The 17,905-nt window shown below is 38.7% G+C and overlaps 1 protein-coding gene across 1 annotated transcript in view; it reads left to right on the top strand.

The window, feature by feature from the left end:
• LOC114361065 (227 kDa spindle- and centromere-associated protein) overlaps window positions 1-17,905 on the top strand; it is a 67,620-nt gene that overhangs the window by 4,973 nt on the left and 44,742 nt on the right. The window contains exons 6-8 of the mRNA XM_028315984.1: window positions 456-548; window positions 1,479-1,547; window positions 6,130-6,234. Of these exons, the coding sequence (XP_028171785.1) occupies window positions 456-548; window positions 1,479-1,547; window positions 6,130-6,234 (267 nt within the window). The remainder of the gene's footprint in view (window positions 1-455; window positions 549-1,478; window positions 1,548-6,129; window positions 6,235-17,905) is intronic.

The following is a 17,905-nucleotide window of genomic DNA, read 5'->3' as shown; positions in this document are numbered from 1 at the left end:
TTATGTGCCAGATAGTACAGCGCCCCTAGCGGTTACTTTTAAGAACTAAAGTGACGGTCATCATAGACACGCGTTAGACGTTTGTAAAGACGCATGAAAGTACATATGTCTTCCTACACATTCTTACCTCCTGATTATGAGCAAATATTTGTGCAATTATTTAGACTATGTGAATAATTTTTGCGAAACTGCTTAAAAATGCGTTGCACTGCGTTGAAAAGTCGTCAATGCAAAGAATATAACTTTCCAAAAACTTGAACACACCGTTGATAAATATCTTGACATGTGTCATGTGACAGACATGTGTCTGTAACAGTTTCGAAAAGCACGCACACAAATAATTAAATTTTCATTAAATTATATTATTAACATGTCAAATTGAGTTGGTAAAATACGTCTAAGAAGACGCCAATGGTTTTGCGAAGGTTTACATGTGGTTTGGTTGACTTTGACAGGTCACTCAGTTGAAAGCCCACATCCAGACGTCCGAAAACACCGAAGCCAACGTGTCCGTCTACCAGCAAGACATTGATCTTGAACTCGAAAAGGTCAGTCAAAACATTTTACGTTTTATTAACCGAATCCTGCAAAGATGCAGAGCCATTGCCACACGATCTGGGACCGTAACCTGTAAATATTACAATGTATATTCGCTTGCATATTAAGCTTTTGACGTTGCCTTTACAGTAACTAATGCGTATATCAATATTTATAATGTGAATATAAAATATGGTATACCAAAATTTGTATAGTATAGCTCCCTTCTAAATGTAATATTTGTTTCAATACCTTGTAGATATCTTTCTCCCACAATAATTATTAATTTAATTATGCAGTCCTTGTTATTTTATTTTATTTAACAGTATTTCTAGTGTTTCCAATAAGAAGATACCTCTAATACTAATGTTTTTGTTGTGTTAAATAACTATGCATGCAGGGGAAAGTGATTATTCAAATAACTGTCAGCTTTTGGTGGTTTGTTTATAAACAATACTTCATTCATAAAGTTCTGTATTGCGTGCAATTATTATCAATGAATCATTATGACGATTCTGCAGTTGAAATTGATTATTTTGTACACAAAGAGAAATTACAATACAGCTTTTACACACTACTCACCACTTAAAAGACATACACTTGATATAAGCCTTTCCTTAGGCATTTTCTGAATGAACTATGTTGATAAAACTTAAGAGAATGAATACATACACCTCCTAAAACACAATCTAAGATGCACCTAGGAGTTTAAAGATAAAAAAAAATATACTCGAGGACACTTGATTCTTCCTTGATACCACACACACATTACAACTATAATATACAATATCCTACTTCATTCTCTTTTCTTTTACCTCACTCCGGTAAAACCGGTATCGATATATCTATCGACTCGTCCACCACACGCACTGTACATACCCACCTAATGCGTCTCTTTCTCCTGCATGCCGGAATGCGACTAACCGCCTGTGTGTGGACAGAAGAGGTTCGAGGCGCGCGTCGAGCAAGTGCGCCAGGACGTCGTGCAGCAGCTGCAGGAGCAGATACAGGTGTGTACACGATGCTGTGGTGATTTCAGCCTCTAAAACTTTGTAAACCATTGTCCTAGGTGAAAGACCAATAGTCGTTGTATAATAGTAGCCTACGATAGGGTTTCCCAAACTTTTCTTTTCTGTGACACCCTTGGGAAAGTTTGTAAATTGCCACCACTCTCATTTATTTTAAATCGCCTTACGACGCCCTTCGAATTATACTGCGACACCCCAGGTCAGCCCTGGCTTACGTGGTTGCGTGTCATGACATGTGTCATACGTCACGTGAAGTAATAATTGGTCGCATTACGGAACGCTTTATGAAGCGACGTGACACAATCGCGTCGTTTCATGACGCGTTCCGTCGCTCACCTCGGACATTGAGTAATATGGCTTGATTTGTATTAGTGTTGTCCGAATTATCGGTAGTTCATATATCGATATATTTTATTGTACTTGACAATAAGTCGTAAAGAAAATAGAAGAAACTCAATACCTACTGTACATTATTTAAATTTTATCGAGCTGTGGTGGTCCATCGAGCGGCAACACTAATTCAGATTACAGCAAGGTCAGTTAGGTGATTCAGAAGCACTCGATGGCTAATCGATCGTGATTCTCATATCATTTTCATTCTTTTTATCGAATTGTTCCATAATTAAGCCATCGATAAGTTCTGAATCGCCTGACAGATTTCATACAATTCTCTATTTATTCTTTGGCTGTACCTACTGGATCGAACTTAAATTCACTTTCAGCTCTTAAATCATAATACCTACTTATGGATCGGGCACATCATTTCCACATTTCCTCAAACTCTTAAGAATAACATATTTTTTTATGACCTCTACAAATGAAAATACCTCTTACAACGCGACGTCTTCCGGTAGCGGGGTTAGGCTTCCCACTAGGTGGACCGACGATCTGGCGGAGGTCGCGGGAGAAACCTGGATGAAAACGAACATATTACAAAATCTCAAAAAGGCGAATTTGAACTGTATTGGTTCAAAAATAAGTTTATTTAGCATTCTAGTTAGCAAACTAGCCATTGACGTAATATCCTCTGACGTGCTCAAATAAACCCCATAGTGTAAATATAGTCCACTAAAAAGCTCATAATATTAGTTTATGGATCACTAAACCCATACAGCGAGTATGCAATATAAATCCCGCGTTTAGCAAATATCCGTCATAAAGCATGTTTTATGCTTTTGCGCAATCTCTTCGTTTTTCATACTGCTTTATTATCACACTGATATAAAGATATTGTTTTTGGCTCAAGAAGATTTAAGAGGTCTCTACAAAAAGTAGAACGTGCCAGTTTTAAATTGTTGTTCTATTTTTCCGTTTATATTCGTATTCGCATGTACTGTATAGTTATTGTTCTGCTGCAAGAACAAGTTACGAACTTACGATTAGATAAAATTCTGTGTTTAGAGAGCCAGGTTTCGATTCTCACGAGGAGCATACTGCATAGGGTTGTTAGTTGTTTGTTTGCAATGATTAAGAACACTGTGTGCTTAAATGCATCAACTTGCTGATGGAAAAGATGAGGTCGAAGGTTGAATTTATTCGTTAATACCGATTTCTACATGTGGTAGTTCCGTATGATTGAATCAAGACAACCTTCCTAAGCTTGCAAAAACAATCACTCTGATTTATGATAATCGTAAATTCGTTATTATACATCATGGTAATGTTCAAAAACTTTAATATTTATATCTCTATCTCTACTCAAGTCCTTCGACATAATTATGATGAGGAGCTTTTACGCGCTCCCGAAGATCCCTAGCATTGGCCAGGAGCCAGGAGTCTCACTGCACCATTAATATCGCCGCGACCACCGCACTTCCACCTCAATGGTGCGCCGAAATAGAGCAAGGTTTCGCTAGTCACTGCCGCGGGGTTGTATAGTACGTACAACAATACTTCCGCGCTCCCGGACTATAATCGTAGTTACCTGTGACATGTGATTTTGAGGTTATTTGTACTTTCAGTGAATAGTGAATTTTTTGTGTGTGATTATTGATATTTTTGACAATGTAAAGTGATGCCTGATCGTCATCATCTACCATTTTCTAAGCGACGTGTAAGTTATCTAAAATATTTATTTTGTAAATAAATAAAACTAGATAAATCGTCGATAATTTATAAAATAGAACCAATTCTGTTTTGAATATTATCTGTGTTTTAAAACTTTGTTGTGGTAACCTTGAAAGTTTTCACACATGACAAATACACATTTCCACATTCATAGAATAATAGCTTTTATTTCAATAGCATAGAGTCACAGTGACATTTACTCGTATACATTTTTATCCCGCGCAATGTAAGTTAACCAATAAAATGGCTTAGCGCAACAAAAACGACACGCCGATTCTAATTCAGACGCGCGGTACAGTCATCGACGTCTGGGGTAGGTCATAGGCATTTTGAAATATTGTCAAAGCTCGCTGGCCCGGCGCCAGACGATAGAGTACATTTTTCGCGGTGTTGACCCCATTCTTGCCCCACGCTGTCTCCCGGCACTTTTTCATTTATTTGTGTTTTGTACGCGATTGTCTTTGCAGGTGAATAATCACTTGGTAATTTTCCACAACTTAAATATACGTATCAATGTATTAAGTAAAGAGAGATTATATTTATAGCTTGAACATTGTCCTTTGACTCTAAATTTATATTTATTTGATTATATTCTTTTGTACTTCATTATACTGAATAAAAGAAATTTCGCCAGATAAGCAGATGATAATTGGAGTGGTATTTTTTATTGAGCTGAACACAAAATTAGTTTATGAGTCTTGAAAATACTGTTTGTATTGAAGTCAATTAGGATTCAATGTAAACACTGTTATTAAAAACGATGTGAGGATTCAGTAGGTATTTCCCAAAGTATTGTTTGTTTTTAATTACCCCTAACTAGATGCGATTTTAATGAGTTTTGCTCTTATCAGTGCTATAATTTTAGAAGACATTTAGCAGAAAGTAAACAACAATTACTTAATGAGCAATAATGCCTTGTTGTTGGTTATTGGACGCATCAATCAGTGTGATAAGAGTCCTGGGGTCAGACACATTTGATAGCACGTACTTCATTTGTTTTCTTGCCTCAGTTAGTCGGTGACATTATACATACTTGCTCGTAAGTTTGTGTTGTGATTGTGAATATGTCAAGTAAAGCTTAGAACTTTGGATGCAGTGGTTGTTAATACTGTGCTTTAGTTTGCCGAGATGGGCGATTTAATAGTAAGTAGATTTACATTTTCGTGATAATTATCTATTAGTGGTTTGTATGAGGCACACATTGGGTCATTAAATTTTTAGGTGTTGATCAAAATATTATTCTTCATTTAGTTTAGTCATTCCTTTTCCTAGCTCATTTTCGCACCAAACCGTTATGGTGTACTTAAATCCAGTAGGTATCAATAGCCTATGAATTTGTATACCCACAAACTTAAAATAAATGATCTTGTAATTAATTTTCATGAACCAGAAAATTCCCTTGACACTTATGAAGGCTTGAATCGGCTAATTCGCAATAATGTTTATGTACATATTTGAAGATATTATAGTCGCGGATTCGTGGTGTAGGTACTTGCATACCCGGGAATATAGTTCGCCATATTGAACCTTATCTGAGTGTCCAAATCCAGCGATGATCGATAACACTGCTTGCGTTCACTTTGACCTGACCGCAGAACACATCCAGAGTGGCAAATTCGTAAAGAGTCAGGTTATAAATACGGGACTATTCCCACCTCTCGTTCCCACCGCTGCAACTCCTGTGTAGCCAATAAAAACCCAACCAGTGAACGTCAAGTTTGCCCCGGGGGAAAGTTAAACTGTCATTGGACCCGCAACGAAATTATCAGACGATTATGAAAAAGTTCGAAGTTAAGGTTCGACTTCCCTCCATTGCAAAGCGGATGACAGGTGACAAACAAAGGTTTAGTAACCTTTTTGAAAAGATATGCACCATGGACAATAAACATCAATTATGGGGACCTATCTTATGAGCTATTAGCTACCTGCCTAACTTGACCTTCATTGGTTGGGTTTTTATGGCAGTCAAGCTGTAGATCCTGGCTACACAGGAGTTGCAGTGGTGGGAACGAGAGGTGGGAATAGTCCCGTTTAGTTACCGGCCAGTAATATTTTTCACAAAATCGCTTAAAACCGTAAAGATGTCAGGTTATAATGTGCAAGATTAGAAGTTGGGGTAGAAGTTTGTAAGGGGAAGCAATATTTTGTCGTTTGTTCGTTTCAATCGAAAGATCTCCACTGCTGGACAAAGGCCTCCCCCAAGGATTTCCACAATGACCGGTCCTGCGCCGCCCGCATCCAGGCACCTCCCGCGACCTTCACCAGAACGTCAGTCCACCTAGTGGGAGTCATGCTCACGTTACGTCTTCCGGTTCGTGGTCGCCGCCACTCAAGAACTTTCCTGCCCCAGCGGCCATCAGCTCTACGAGCTATGTGCCCCGCCCACTGCTACTTGATTTTAGCGATTCTGCGGGCTATTTCAGTCACTTTGGTTCTTCTATTATTTTGTCATGTAGGCGGTATAATAGCGTATGTGTAACGGGTCCTTGCGGCGCAGGTGCTGCTGTCGGACCCGGACGCGGAGGTGTCGAGCTGGCCGCTGGAGCTGGTGGCGCTGCGCGACAAGATCCACGGCGACGCGCGCCTGAACCAGGAGAAAGAGGTGAGCACGCAGCTTTTACTTCGCTACTTTTATGTATAGATCATCGGTTCCCAAACTTGTTTTGTCTACTGCCCACTTTGAGAATAAATTCTTTTTAGCGCCCCCCCATTTGTAGTCGAGAGTCGAGTGCTCAGTCGGTGTCTAAGAAACCTCCTAGTAAATGACGCCTCCCAAGCCTCTACACAACGTCCCGACTTTTTTTCTGGGTCTCTTACCGCCCCCCTTTAAGCCTGCAGCGCCCACAAGGGGGCGTTATCGCCCACTTTGGGAAAGACTGGTATAGATAATAATAATTATCCTGCTTTCGCCTCCGAGATTTATTTTACCATGTAGTACCCCTGTACGACAACCCAATCCGCACACAATATTCAGCGTAGTAGTATTAAAAAACAAAAGAGCGGGCAACCCCACCCCTACCACGCTGTGGGCTCGGTGTCCGAGCGGTCTCATTCCTTTGTGCGCACGCGCAACGACCGCACGCAGTATAAGAAAAATGCTTAAGTGACGTCACCAGGACGTTTTTACCGACAAAAAACGTAATTATTTTAAGTTGTGCAGTGTAGTGACGAGAATTAGACCCAACAATTGAATGATCAAACGAACTTACCAAGTGAAGTTCGATCTAAATTATCCTGTTTTCGCCGAAGAGATTTAAGGTCCCTCCCAACCCGAAGATTTCTATATCTTCTTCCCTGGAGGTAAACGTCAATGTCATCTCTTCTCTAAATATAATGAGACCGCTCGGACACCGAGCCCACAGCGTGGTAGGGGTGGGGTTGCCCGCTCTTTTGTTTTTTAATACTACTACGCTGAATATTGTGTGCGGATTGGGTTGTCGTACAGGGGTACTACATGGTAAAATAAATCTCTTCGGCGAAAACAGGATAATTTAGATCGAACTTCACTTGGTAAGTTCGTTTGATCATTCAATAATAAATAATAAAACCTTTATTACCAAAGATTACAATATACAGCTTACTAGTAGTCCCCAAACTAGGTAATCCTGTATCTTGGGGACTTGAGTTTAAGATTTGACTTATTTTAATAAAAAACTAGTAAGCTGTATATTGTAATCTTTGGTAATAAAGGTTTTATTATTTTATTATTAGATCGTTTCATCCACGAAGACGCGCCCCACCATTCTTCCGCTAATATTCGAGTGTTATCGGTACACGCTAAATTATCCATGAATACACGCACACTACAATAATGACGCTCGGATTGCTCGGATCAAACTCCCCGCACCCCGCGCGACCGAGACCACCAAACATTGGTGGGGCGCGTCTGCGTGGTGAATCTTATTCTCAATCGCTACACACTTGACATAATATGTCAAGTAGTCGTGATGAGGTATGATTTGGATGTTTTTTATACCCACAACTGCAACCTGCATCTCACCTGATGGAAAGTGTTGGAAGCGAGCTTCACCCAGAATCCTCAACACAGAGGAACTGGCTATCTTACGTCTAACTGTCGGAATTTAACTTCTATAGTCCGGTCCCTGAGCACGTAGAATTTTGTCCAATGACCCCAAGCTACCCATCCTTATCGCTCTATAAGGATAGGTAGCTTGAGGTCATTGGAAAAAATTCTACGTGCTCCGCGACCAGACTTTATCTGATTCTCAATCGCTACACTCTTGACGTGGTCATCATGAAGTGTCATTGGAATATTGTTCACCTTATACCATTTTGAGGTCAACTTAGTGCACTCGTACAGGGCACAGCAATCTTGTTTTGGTCTGTCCATCGCATGGTGCCTTCTACTCTACCCTGAATTGACTATGCTCTAATAATTATGTCAATCCATTACTAAACAGACCTATTCCAATCATAGAGTGAACTAAAACTTGTCTTCTCCACGCATAAATTCTAACACATCTTCTTGCATCAACGAAATTAGAAATGGCAGCGTGTTGTCAACACTGCTATGTATAATCGTGTCACACGGACATAAACTCCTCCCCTGATTAATGCTGTTTAGTGATATCGTTTATAATGATAAAAATAACCGATGTTGTGAAAACATATCAAATTAAAAAATACTCTGAAACTGTAATGTTAGTAACGCTTTTGGAAGGAACGCTGTTTTCTGACTGCTGATGCGAGATTTACATTATTAATTTAAGACAAACATATTAGCTTTGTTTTTGATAGGTATTGATTCTTACAAAAATAGATTCCGTAGACATCTAAAGTTTCTTGAATCATGAATAATGACGAAAACGGGGTGTCCCAAAATTCACACATTACTAATATTGGTCATATTATCTCAAAACTTGTTCTAGTACCCTTAGCTTTACTTAGTTTGGGGCTAGAGGCGTAGTGTAAAATGTCCAAGGATATTTATTTATTTATAGAGCTTTTATATGGACATGTTAGGCTTGTTCGGTGTATCTAAAGCCCAGCTATCTCTAGTGTCACTGTGACGTGCTAATATTGGGATATTCTGGACTTATTTACTATCCTCGCGAAGTTTTGGTTTACTATAGAAAATATAATATCGCAAGAGATACTATTCAATATTTGTTATACTCATATCAACCCGTGGCAAAGTAACAGTCGCGAAGACGAAATAAGAAGTGTCGCGTTGTCACCGCGGCTATAAACTGTAACCCGGATACCTCCCCTGGCACACTTGCATCCATTTGCATCTGCTAATTGCATTTTTAAAATTAATGATTTAAAAAAAAAGTGGGCAGATGGTGTCAGTATACGATGCTACTCAACTGTTTTGCTGGCTGTGATAATAACTTATAAATCATCACAACTGCCTACTTGAATCTCAATTGAAAATGCATAAAGTGTGTCGCAAAGTACGAAAACTGTAGGTGCCTTTGATATCCTAGTCTACAAGTCAAATAATAAGTTACAGTAAACACTGTACGAGTAGGGACTAGGAAGTAAGAAGTACATGAAACGATAATTTTTCGTTGTCCTTCGTCCTTTCTGCGTCCTGTGTATACCTTCTATTATCTGCAATTTGATGCCCATGTACAAAAGTCGTCGTACTTATCTCAAAATAACACCGTACCACACAATAATGTTTATCAAAGTTGTCTTCAGTTGCAACCGTTTGATTCGTACTAATGCTTAATATTAGTCGACACCAAGTTGCGAACGTATGCGCGTGCAAACACACTTGACGAGAAGTTTATATGCACGCTCGGATTTGAAACGTGTTGTACGGAAACATATGTGGGAATTAATTAGCAGAGTTTCTGATTAAACTGGCAAATTGAAATTAAATTCATTCACGAAACAGTTTAACCCGGTACTTTTAAACGTTACCCGGTATTTCTGAAATCCTAACATAATTCACGCAAAATAATGTTGCTGGCAACAAAAATGGTTGCGTTGCACCACCTTACATTAAAAGTAACTATAACCATAACCGGTGTTTTTGGATGGAGCTTGACAGGCTTTTGACGTTTGATAAAGTTAAAGTAAGTTGGTGCAACGTAGACTTATATTTGTCCCTTGTAAAAATTAACTGCATCAGAAGCTTTTCACTCAAGGAAATTTCGCTACAGAATAAAAATAATGAATAGAGCAACTAACGTGCGAAAAACTGTAACTACTGTAACTCCAATTAGTACACAGAAACAATAGAGAGTGGTACAAACAAGACTGAAATCGATGGTGCGTCTATAAATACGGGCACCCTCGGATTCCCTGCGCATGAGTGGCGCTACCCGAGACCGTGAATACTCGCGCCCTTTTGATTGCTTTTTACTAGGGTTAGATCTCACCATTAGGCGCCTAAGCATCTCCTTAAGGATACAGGGTATATTGTGCTATTAAAAGATTTTTCTCATTTTGTTCGTTTGTTCACAGTTAGATTTTGGCATCTCCCAATCAATGGACTCTATTCCAATAGTTCTTTTCATCATATCTTCATCATCTATTAGCGAACATACGATAAGTGATATCTCTCAAACTCATGAGTTCATGAAATGCGAACAGTGGCTATTAAATCTGAGCTAATAATCTGTTCTTTCGTAGTTTAATCGACTATTTCCTTGATGATATTTTTTCAAAAATTAACGTTAAAGTAAGCTCTAAGACTGACACGAATTACTACAGAATTGAACCCCCTGTACCTAAGTAGCTTATTGTATCTGATTGTGTTCTGCGCCTTACTGCGCTATTTGGAACGCCGATGGTGGCGTCAAGAGTTTTTAGATCCTGTCCAAGGAGGCAGTTAGTCAATCACGTCGGCTGCCCTGACTACTGACTAGTGACGTTTGACTAAACCGACAACAATTAACGTGTACCTATAGGTGCCTAAGAGCGACGAAGAAAAAGCATAATTGAAACCGTTGAGCTAATCTGAACTGGATAAATGTCTGCACCTTAAGAGTATTTGCCTATAAGGAAGATTTCTTGATGATCGCTACGTTGTATTGATGTAGGTAGTAGGTGAAAATATGTGTATTGAACAACAGCGATGAAAAGCTGTAAGAATAAAAATGTGTCGGAAATGCATAGATAAAGTTAATATTTATCTTGTATAATTTTATATATATTTCTAAATATGTATCAAGAAAGTAAACGAGTCTAAGAAATACAAAGCAACTTTTAAACCCAGAGAAGATTGTGGAAAATTTTCGCTTCTTTTGTATATTCGTGGGAGAACCTTGATGCTGTAAATACATATTTTGTATACGAGCATATTTATGCATTAGAGCAAGTTTGTCCACCCGCGATTGAGAGCGGCGCGGGTGACTGAACCGCGTCTAATAATACGCGTAACATTTATTTACTACGCGCATTGTCTGTGTACCAAATGTCACGTGGCCGGTCCACTGCGTTTACCTACATTATAATATAAGAGGACACAGGAGAATATGTAGAATCAGACCCCACACTTCCCCTGGATGTCGTAAGAGGCGAAGGGAAATACATCAGCACAGGGTTACTCCAAAAAACGTTATCCGAAGTTTCGAATCTTGCCACCTCACAGCAGCATGAGTGACGGTGACGGATAGACCCGGAAGTATGTAAACAGCGTTTCTGAGTAGCCCTATAGACCTCTAACCATTTGGCCAGCTTGAGGCGTGTAGGGCAAATCCTCCATTTGTCTCTGGAAAATTGGAGAGGTTGTATTCGCCACTACACGACCTGGATTATGAAGAGGAACAGTTACGAGTACATAATATGATGCCATAAGTACTTAGCTCAATATGCGTCCGTGCAAACATATTTATTTCATAACATTTGTAGATATGCCAGAGGCAGTAAAATATAAAAGCATCCCTGGAATGCATACTTGCACTGCGAACAGGCCGTAACGCATAAAGTGCAGGCATTATACGAAACATTTGCTGTAACAGCCTGTGCCTAGTGAGACCTGAATTATTATGCCGCAGGAAATACCTGCAGATTTGCAGGAGCTTGTCTAGGTAAAAGATACAAGTCCACTGGTCTATAGCAGGTAGTTAGAGAATACAGTAGAAAATTTGCATAAAGAGCATCCTTCTTGCTGAAAAAAGAACAATATAGGCCTACTTATTCTAATTTACATAGTGTCAACCTTATATTCGATGAATTTATTTGAATGAAATGCCGAATTTTGATTTGCAGTTTTTACTTCTATGAGAAAAGCTTTAAATACTGCTTGTTGTAAGTATTAGGTGACTGCCTTAGTAGGTACCTACCTATTTTTGGGTATTTAATTACTTTGGGACAAGTCGTTAGGTGGTCCAATCATTCCAATTGCCTTTTTTATGCGATTTATTACGCGTGTAAACAGACGGACGACAGGGGAAATAATAACTAATGACTGGCGGTGCTAATGAATCGCCGACGCCGACGCCGCGGCGAGTCGAGGAAGTGCGCCGGCGCAGCTGAAATGGCGCTTGCTTTATTGCTTGTGCGCCGCTTATTAATACATATTTACAGATAAAAGTATGAATAATTGAATGAGCTAATATAAGCCTTAGCTCAGCAGGTTGCAGTTGATTTTTAGAGGTTTTTTGTGACAGTTAATTCTTCAGATCCTTTTCAGCAAGCTGTCAAATTAGATAATTACTAGCTGTGCCCGCGACTTCGTACGCGTGAAAACCCGTTTTTGCAACATTTTTCATTGTTGGTCTGCGTCTATTACTCGTAGCGTGATGGTATATAGCCTATAGCCTTCCTCGATAAATGGGCTTTCTAACATCGAAAGAATATTTTAAAATTGGCCCAGTAGTTCCTGAGATTAGCGCGTTCAAGTAAACAAACAAACAAACTTTTCAGCTTTATAATATTAGTATAGAATAATTAATCGATAAAAAAGTGTTTTTTTCCCATATTTTTCATACATTACAATCTTATTACTTACTTCAGTTTACTTTCCATATTTCATTTTCGGGAAGTAATCGGTGTTTTGTTTGGTGAGAAAGCTCCCAAAATAGATTTATTTTATTTTATTTGTGACTATTTGCATCATTAATTTAGCGCTTGTTATCAAATAACTCAAATTGAGATTTGTTACGGACGTTGTCGCGTGACTCGTGACCCAAAATGGTTTATTTTTGTGCTTAATTATGAAACATCCTAGATACACTAATTTGATGGCAAGGTTAGATAAAGCTTTATTTTGTTTGCGTTCTACTGTCTGCGGTCAGGTCAAAGTGAACGCAGCCCGCAATATGTATGAACAACATTGTCAATTTACCTATTGATTCGAACTGACAGTGCGGGCTCGAGCAAAGAACGCAAAATGACAGGTGATAAATAATCTTGAAATGAGAATAGCTAAAATAACACCCTTGTTACACACGCGTTGAACACTAGCTTATGACATTTCCATACTAAACATCATTTTAAACCACAAATACCTACTAAAAGTCACAACATCAAACGTACGTGCGTGTACCTTTTATTGCTAAAAGGAATAGTAACTATATAAATCGTAGCATACATTTGCACTTTCGCAACACCGCTTGATTCAGTCCACTCGAAATTATTTACGAATCAATTATTAGGTCGTGATCACGTAATAGAAAGAAACACCAAACACATTCCGGTGGGTTTTAGCGTTATCTAATCTCTGGTGGATGCATTTGGTTGGCATGGGTCATGTCAAGTAACATGTGGGATCTGCGTTAATCCCGCGGGAGTGCTGCGGCTAGAAATTGTGAAATGTGAAATTAAAGGGAGCTAAAATGTGGGTTAGGGCAGATAAGTGTTCTAGTGTCTTGAGCAACAGTTTCTGAAATGAAAACTGGACTTTTGGTACACTGTTGTGTATGTATTGATTGTACGTTTATCTTAACGTTAGACCTATAACAAAATGCTTTTTACTACGTAGTTATTTTTAGTTATATTTGACACTAGCGCCCGCCGCGACTTCGTATGCGTGGATCCCGTTTTACCCCCTTAGGGGTAGAGTTTCGTAAAATCCTTTCTTAGCAGATGCCTACGTCAACATCTACCTGCATGCCAAATTTCAGCCCGATCTGTACAGGGGTTTGAGCTATGCGTTGATAGATCACTATATCAGTCAGTTAGTCACCTTTGAGTTATGTATATTTAGATTTTGTAGTGTAAAATAGGTAGTGTTTTGTGCAATACTTTTCGCTTTCTTGAAGGTCTGATCCGATACGATTTTAGTACATACTCTGACTACATTAGCAAAATGTCCAATCCTAAATTTGCCTAGTTGAGTTGGCGCCATCTCCCTTTAAACATATTCATAAATTATACCCACAGACCCGGCTGTGGCACACGTAACGTTTGTTATTATAATAACGCTTTACGATGTTTACGGCTATCGCGCATTCCCGCCTTTGACGTTACGGTTTGCGACGCGTGCGCATGCGAAGTACGGTCTGCATAGTAAACTAATAAACAAAAAAAGTTGTTAGGTGTTTGGTTTGTATTTTGTGGTGTAAAAAAACCTGACCGCGTAAAAATTTACTGTACAAAAAGATAGAAACAAGACAACTTAGTTTTGACAAATGCAGTCGCCGGCATCAATGACTAGTTCTTTTGTTGGTGATATGTATTTGATGCCATCGACTGCATTTGTGAAGACATGACATGTATCAAAATGTTATAAAGAATTAAATTCAATAAAAAAAAAATAGAAAAAAAAGTCACAGCAACTTTGCTGACCGTTTTTTACGGTTTACGTGCGCTTCCTTGTTGCACCCAAAAATGACGGGCGCTTCCGCATTTTTAGGTTTTGGGCATACATTATTATTCCTTGCCCTTATTATATCGTGGATTTTATACGCTGTTTTATTGCCCCGGTTAGCACATGAGTCGACATAATTAGGATATGGTTTATTTAGTAAACTATGTATAATATATATGTATTTACAAAAAAAAAAGTATCATAGTACAAGCTTTGCTTAGTTTGGGACTAGAGGCGCAGTGTAAAGTGTCAAAGGACATTTATTTATTACTCAGTAAAAAAATCGTTCGAGACTTCTAAAATGTATTTGCTTTCGTAATAGAGATGTACAGTCGACATCACATCAGACTATACATTTTTATTCCAAATTCGCCCTTATCGCAACTGCATAAGATGCCAAAGTGATTACCTTCATCTGCTGTAGTCCGTACACAGTTTCAATGTACTGAATTAGTAGAGAGTTGAGTGCACTCAACAGTTAGACGTATTAAGTTACTTATTACTCCATAAGTCTGATTGCAGCAGCTGCGCAAAGGCTCCACTGTGTACGAATAGTTAGTTTGATATAGGGCGTGAGGGATGGAGGAGGGTAATCAGTATTATCAGGCCTGTTCATCTCCGCGAGTTTACATCGAAAACAAAACACGCACTATGGCCCACCTACAGGATACTATTCGACAAGGCCTCACATACGAGCGAACATTGACTCACGCACGCGTATTCTTGTGTATGATGGAAGAAAATAAAGAAAATGGTGTACTAAATACTGTGCAGTATTTAACTGCCTAAATAATAATAAAAACACAAAATGTACTTTTTTAAGTTGCCTCAAGACACTGAGAGGTAAATAAGTAGTTAATATTATTCATGATAATTCATGCTAAATGTGCTAAATCATGTATTTCCTCCGCCATTTTCCGCAGTTTGGCACCTCACGTCACATCATTTTACCGAAGTCAGCCCTATAGCTTCGGCGCAGTGCCGATCACTGACGTTTGTCAACAAAATGGTGCTTGAGTCTTGAGACAGGCTAAATTACACCATATTGTTAATGACATTGAGCATACATTTTTTTAAATACCTTCGCGAAGTAAAACTTCTGTACGTAGTACTTATTATTACTCTGTGGTATTATGCCTTTTTAATGAGAAGTGATCAAGGTGCCCTATGCACACCGCCTTTGTGACTTGATACGCCGACAGCTGGGTTTCCGATTAGTCTAATAAACTAGGGCTTTTATTCTGGAATTGCATTTGCCTCTGATAGCTTCAAAGATTTAAAAAAATATTAGCTAAGGGTATCCGATGCACAGACTTGTAGACAAACGATCCTTTTTCTCCAAAGTGAATATAAAAGGGCTAGGATAGACACAGATGTTTGCTTCGAATGCAGAAGCAAGTCGAACTTTGATATTTTCATTGTAATCGCAGAACTCGTACTTATGTTCTATTTAATTGCACCGGAATCGACCGATAGTGCGTGACATATTTTTGTATTACGAGAGTATATCGTTCAAATAGTATTTACAATACATTTGAAAGTATCACATAATACCTAATTTTAATTTAACGTAATCAACTTACGAATCTGTAAGTCTCTGACCCACTGCTCCCCATTTGCTCTCAAATCTGTATCCCCTGGTACTAAGCCGCGAAGTTGCGGTGATTTTATTAGACAGGATGTCAGGTTTATATTTAGACACCCCACGGCCTATGGCGTCGATTCACCGCAGCAGGATAAAGAATGTTCGTGGTTTGCACTGAAAATGTGCAGGGCTGCTGAGTATCACTTCAAAGTTGGATGCAACACAATCTTTCCAAACATCATGACCTACCTTTTTCTAGTCTTGCACACGTTCGCTCCGTATTATTTCGCCCTTTGCCTAAAATACCTTGCGAATGAACCTGTCATGTATAAGGATTAAAACTTACGGGGCGAAGGGTTCAGAGAGGGGGGATTTTTCTTATCCAAAAGTTCTTCTTCAGTTAATTTTTATTGTTTTAACTCCCGTCCACCAATTAATTGGCCTTGTCTCACTTTAAAAGGATGTCTTACTTCCTTCAATTGCCACTTATTATCCTTAACGTTGTTTATGCTCACAGAAATAGAAGTAAAGCCGTAAATATGTGGGCTAGCTATATCCGACAGCCCTACTGAAATAGCCGAAGGAGACGTGTATCCGCGTCAATAATTATAGCTTTGATTCCATGTAAATCTTCGCTGAACTGTCCCTTTTCAGAATTTTCGTGGTTATTTTTTCAACGCGTGAATACTGTGATCCGAATGCAACTAGATATTCTGAAGGAAAACTAAGATATAGTATTTACTCGCGCAGAACAATGTTAACAGCATTGCTGTGTTCTGATAGTTGGAGATAAGATAGCAAGTTCCTCTTTTTGAGGATTCCAGGTAAAGCTTGCTTCCACCTTCGGCCTGATCATCACTTTCCATCTGGCGAGATGCAGGCCAAGAGATTATTTCGTTGTCGATAAAAAAAAAGATCGTTATACTTGCTAGTTTTGTTATATTTGTAATACGTAATAGGTAGGAAAACACCTCGAAAACTACGCGCAAAATATTAAATACCCACATCCTTTCCTCGATAATTCTATTTCATTGCTCATCACTTCATTCAAAGTTCAATAAGGGGGCATGATACTACTACTGAATTGTCTATTACATAATGTAAATACCAATTATCTAATAAACCAATCGTGAACGTATACATTTTCGGCAATCGAGAGTTCAGTAACCCAAACTAGCCACAACTTTCAACGCATCCCAAACAGAACTAGCGTTGTAAACAAAAAGCGTCCCATACCATCCCGTGTTCCCGCCAGTGCGGCGGGAGACGCCGAGAGTTGCGCACGCGGCGCTGACGTCACGATCGCGAACGTGACGCGACAAATCGCACGCGAAACGCACGGGATTGGCGGACCAATAAAACCTGACCGTTATTAATTTGTGCATTCGGTGATTAAAAATTTGTGATCGATGAGTAATGTGCTGTTCACTGCTATTATTAGTATTTTTTAAATAATTATAAACGTTTGTCGCCATGGATTCCTTTGTGTTTAGTAAAAAAAGTAATAAAAAGCTTGTAATAATGATGTAATGCGTTATGTTAGGGAAATTGATTTCGTTGCTTACGTATCCTGAAGAGAAACCAAACCACAAAGTCTATTTATAAATCTATTGTTATTCCTTTGGAATTCTACTGGCCACTTACCTATTATCGTTTATTATTTCAAAGTTTCAAACCATACACTCGGAACGAAAATAACAACTTTCCAATGTTTACAAACTTTAGAAATAAACTGTTATTGTAATTCAATCAATGCCCACCAAACCATTCCCATGCAATGATGGGAGTCCCCCTCCTATAGAACACAAAAGCTGCATTATATGCGCTATTAAATAAATAATAATGTGACCAATAAATCACATTTGTTAACCTTAACTTTTGAATACCCCATTCAATTTGACCTGTGCACTTGAAAGTTTAGTTCTTTCTGGCTTTTACCAAGTTATTGGTAATATGATT

This window comes from Ostrinia furnacalis, unplaced genomic scaffold (assembly GCF_004193835.3).
Source record: "Ostrinia furnacalis isolate ACB-3 unplaced genomic scaffold, ASM419383v2 OfSCF5400, whole genome shotgun sequence".
Lineage (NCBI taxonomy): Eukaryota > Metazoa > Arthropoda > Insecta > Lepidoptera > Crambidae > Ostrinia > Ostrinia furnacalis.
The sequence above is the reverse complement of the archived record's forward strand: the minus strand, read 5'-3'. Positions and strand labels throughout refer to the sequence as shown.